Source organism: Arachis ipaensis, chromosome B04 (genome assembly GCF_000816755.2).
Source record: "Arachis ipaensis cultivar K30076 chromosome B04, Araip1.1, whole genome shotgun sequence".
In the NCBI taxonomy this organism is placed as follows: domain Eukaryota; kingdom Viridiplantae; phylum Streptophyta; class Magnoliopsida; order Fabales; family Fabaceae; genus Arachis; species Arachis ipaensis.
Window position 1 is genome coordinate 127027726 of NC_029788.2, and position 3080 is coordinate 127030805.

Consider the following 3080-nt stretch of genomic DNA (forward strand, 5'->3'; position numbering starts at 1 on the left):
ACCTTTTTTTTTTATTTTGTGAGAACAAAGACAATTCGTTGGAAGACAAATTAAGAAGCATCTTATATTTCGAAAACAAGTCGAGCTCAAACTGCTCTTCGAAGAAATAGTTCCCTAGAGATAAAAATGCAAGATTCTCAAGTCTAAAAATAGTGAGGAATTTCATCATGACAGCTATCTCAAGAGCCAAGATAGGTTTCCAATCGACGATGCAGGTAGTGCACCTCTGAGATTTTGGTTTTCTCCCAAATTTAAAACTGTAAGTTTGGAAGATGGAATATTCCAATTGGGAATTCACCATAGTAGTTCACCTTGGTGAAGAGAGAGTACTTGCAGAGATGTAAGCTTTATGAGATATCAAGTAAAGATGACAAACCCTAGCAAAATTAAGATGAAAGTGTTAGAGTCTAGTTGAGTTTTGAGTTAAGCTTTTGAGAGTGGATGCCTCGAGTTGCAAATTGTTGATTATTGGACCATCATACAACATACTGCTGAACAGATCCAAGGATAGCAAGTTGGCCAAATGAGAAACTTGAGGTGGGACTTCAAGAGAAAATGTATTTTCGTATTGTCGGAAAGATAAAGACTTAGAAGATGCACAAGTGAGAAAAAGGTGCTATTAGCATCCATGGAACCATATAGCTGGTCAGCTGGCTGCTATTAAGATCAATGCCAATTACATGACCTGTGACTAATTTGTATATGCCATGCCATGAAGAGCAGCAATATGTGGTTCGATTCCAAGCAGCAGTTAAGTTTAGGATAACTGAGGGTTATAGGAAGCATACTTACTGATGATGAACATTTGTTTAAAGCGCAACAAGGCTTTCATCTTCATGACATTCCAGACTTGGTTGAAAGAAAGGTAAAGAATTTGTTGTGACAATGGATGAGGAAAGGGTTAAGGAGAATATACTGTAGTACTAATGAGTAGAGAGCACAACATATCCATCTTGTATCTGAGATGAGAATATTTAAGACTGACCAATCGGTTTTTATAGTGAATTAAGGACTGCGTTGGTTATGGCTTGCCTTGCTTAATCCACTAATAATCAAAGTTTATTGGATTCCAACTAACTTGACGTTAGTCGATGACTAATCAACTTAGTTAAGTCCTACATGGAATTGTTTAGGTCAATTTACAAACATAAAATTTACCTAAGAAAACATGAACATACCCCCACTTATTAGATCAGCCAAGTGTTAGTAACCATGTTTTGGATAATTGCTGAAGTAAAAGATATGTATTCAATGCAAGTTTATTTCATAAAACTATTTATTGTAGCAATTACAACAAACAAGTTGAATATAGCATATTTTAAACTAAACATATTTAAAACAAATTTAACTACAAAAATCTTCCCTCCATAATACAATAGATTTCATCGGCATAAGATTATAATCTTTTATTTTTATCACAATCTTCTAAACAGCGACTTACTACCAATGGCAACTTAGATATAAAATGCAGAAAGTGTACAAACAATTGTTCAAATAAACATACAATTTGTACTAAGCAATTCAACTAAAATATAAAGACAACACTGTCATGAACTCTGGACTTCTGATTCTGAGCCACACACTCAGAAATCCACATTAGGTTCCTGATCTCTTGTTCCCTTAACCTCATGTATGCGAAGAATACAGCATAATGAAACTGCAACCCAGACAAAATAGTGCATCTTAGTAATGAATATGGCATGCCAGCGACAGAGAGTTTAAAAAAATGGCAAGACTTCTAATCATTTGTTCCATGGGTGTCTATAGGAAGTGGTCCTTAAAGTATGGGTTTATCTAAGTTATTCATTAAGGAATTAAAAGAGGAAGGTTCGTCTTGAAGATGTAATAATTAAGTTTCAGGGATAAAGTAAACTTCAAAATATTAACTAATTCACTACATGAACAAAAATTGATATGTGGTTCAGTTAAATACCTGTTGCTCAAATGCTAAGCAAAGCCTCTTCACCTCTTCCTCATAAAATGCCTTGTCAAGCATCTGGCTCTCTCCATAGGATAACTTGGCAAAAATAGACTGATAGGGGGGATACTTCTCCATAACAGCTCGAACCTAGGCGAGCAACCAAACAAGAGAATTATGGCCCAGAAAACAACCAGAAATACAAGTGACTGCTATATATTTTAGGAAAGATACCAACTTAGCAGGAAAGTCAACTACTCAACTACAAAAAGATCCTGGGGAAATTTGGTTAGCCAAAACCATTTAGGAAAGTGAAAATTATATATACCACAGAACCTCAAAAAGCAGCAATCAAATTTCAAGTAACTCAAAACATCACAAGACTGAGATGCAAATAATACCTGATCAATGTCCTCACAAACAGCAAGTTCCTCATGACCATATGGGTAACTGTTTGAGATAAATCAGTCATTACCAGAATAAGCATTCCATAGTAGCATAAAACCATAAACATTATTTTTAATTTGGGAAAGAAATACAAATAAGTGAGGAGCTTACAGTAAACCAAAATTAGAGTACAATTTTCTGCGATCATCTCTGGTGAGCTCAGTACCAATGCTGCACAAGGTGGAAGTCATCAGTGCCAGTTATGTAATTTAAGTATCCAGATAAACGAAACAGTTATACAAAGCCTTCTCAGTTTCAACATACCTATTTATGGTAATATTCACAGCTCTTCTATCAGCCTCAAAAGCTAGAAGGTCAGACATGATCTCAGCAGTAGCACCACCCAATTTCTGTTTAAATTGGAATTGATGAAAGTAAGAAGGAGAAAAATGTGACAAGATTACAAGAAAAGAACCATAGTAGTGGGAAGAAAAGAAAGTCACATCCGTCACCTCACAAAATCTGTAAAAGTCTTCAAGGTAGGCCTTGTAAAGCGTGTTCCTCATTATTTCAATGTTCATATCATCCAAGTCCTAGAAAAAAAGGACGAATATAACAGCAACAAGAGTAATCAGCACAAGGGCAATGAAACACATATCAAAAGCACAAATTTAAGAAATTAACAAGTACCACAGAGCTTTGCATCAATGAAACCATATGAAGCAATAACCATGGATGGCAATAGTATTAGTAACAGTATATTTTCTTTCCACCG

At 35.2% G+C, this 3080-nt stretch overlaps 1 protein-coding gene across 1 annotated transcript in view; it reads right to left on the reverse strand.

Moving 5' to 3' along the window:
* Positions 1246–3080, reverse strand: part of LOC107635311 (V-type proton ATPase subunit d2) — a 3770-nt gene continuing 1935 nt past the window's right edge. The window contains exons 5-10 of the mRNA XM_016338757.2: positions 2818–2898; positions 2630–2715; positions 2477–2536; positions 2320–2368; positions 1934–2068; positions 1246–1657 (exon numbers count right to left, since the gene is read on the reverse strand). Coding sequence (XP_016194243.1) covers positions 1526–1657; positions 1934–2068; positions 2320–2368; positions 2477–2536; positions 2630–2715; positions 2818–2898 — 543 coding nt within the window. The 3' untranslated portion in view covers positions 1246–1525. The remainder of the gene's footprint in view (positions 1658–1933; positions 2069–2319; positions 2369–2476; positions 2537–2629; positions 2716–2817; positions 2899–3080) is intronic.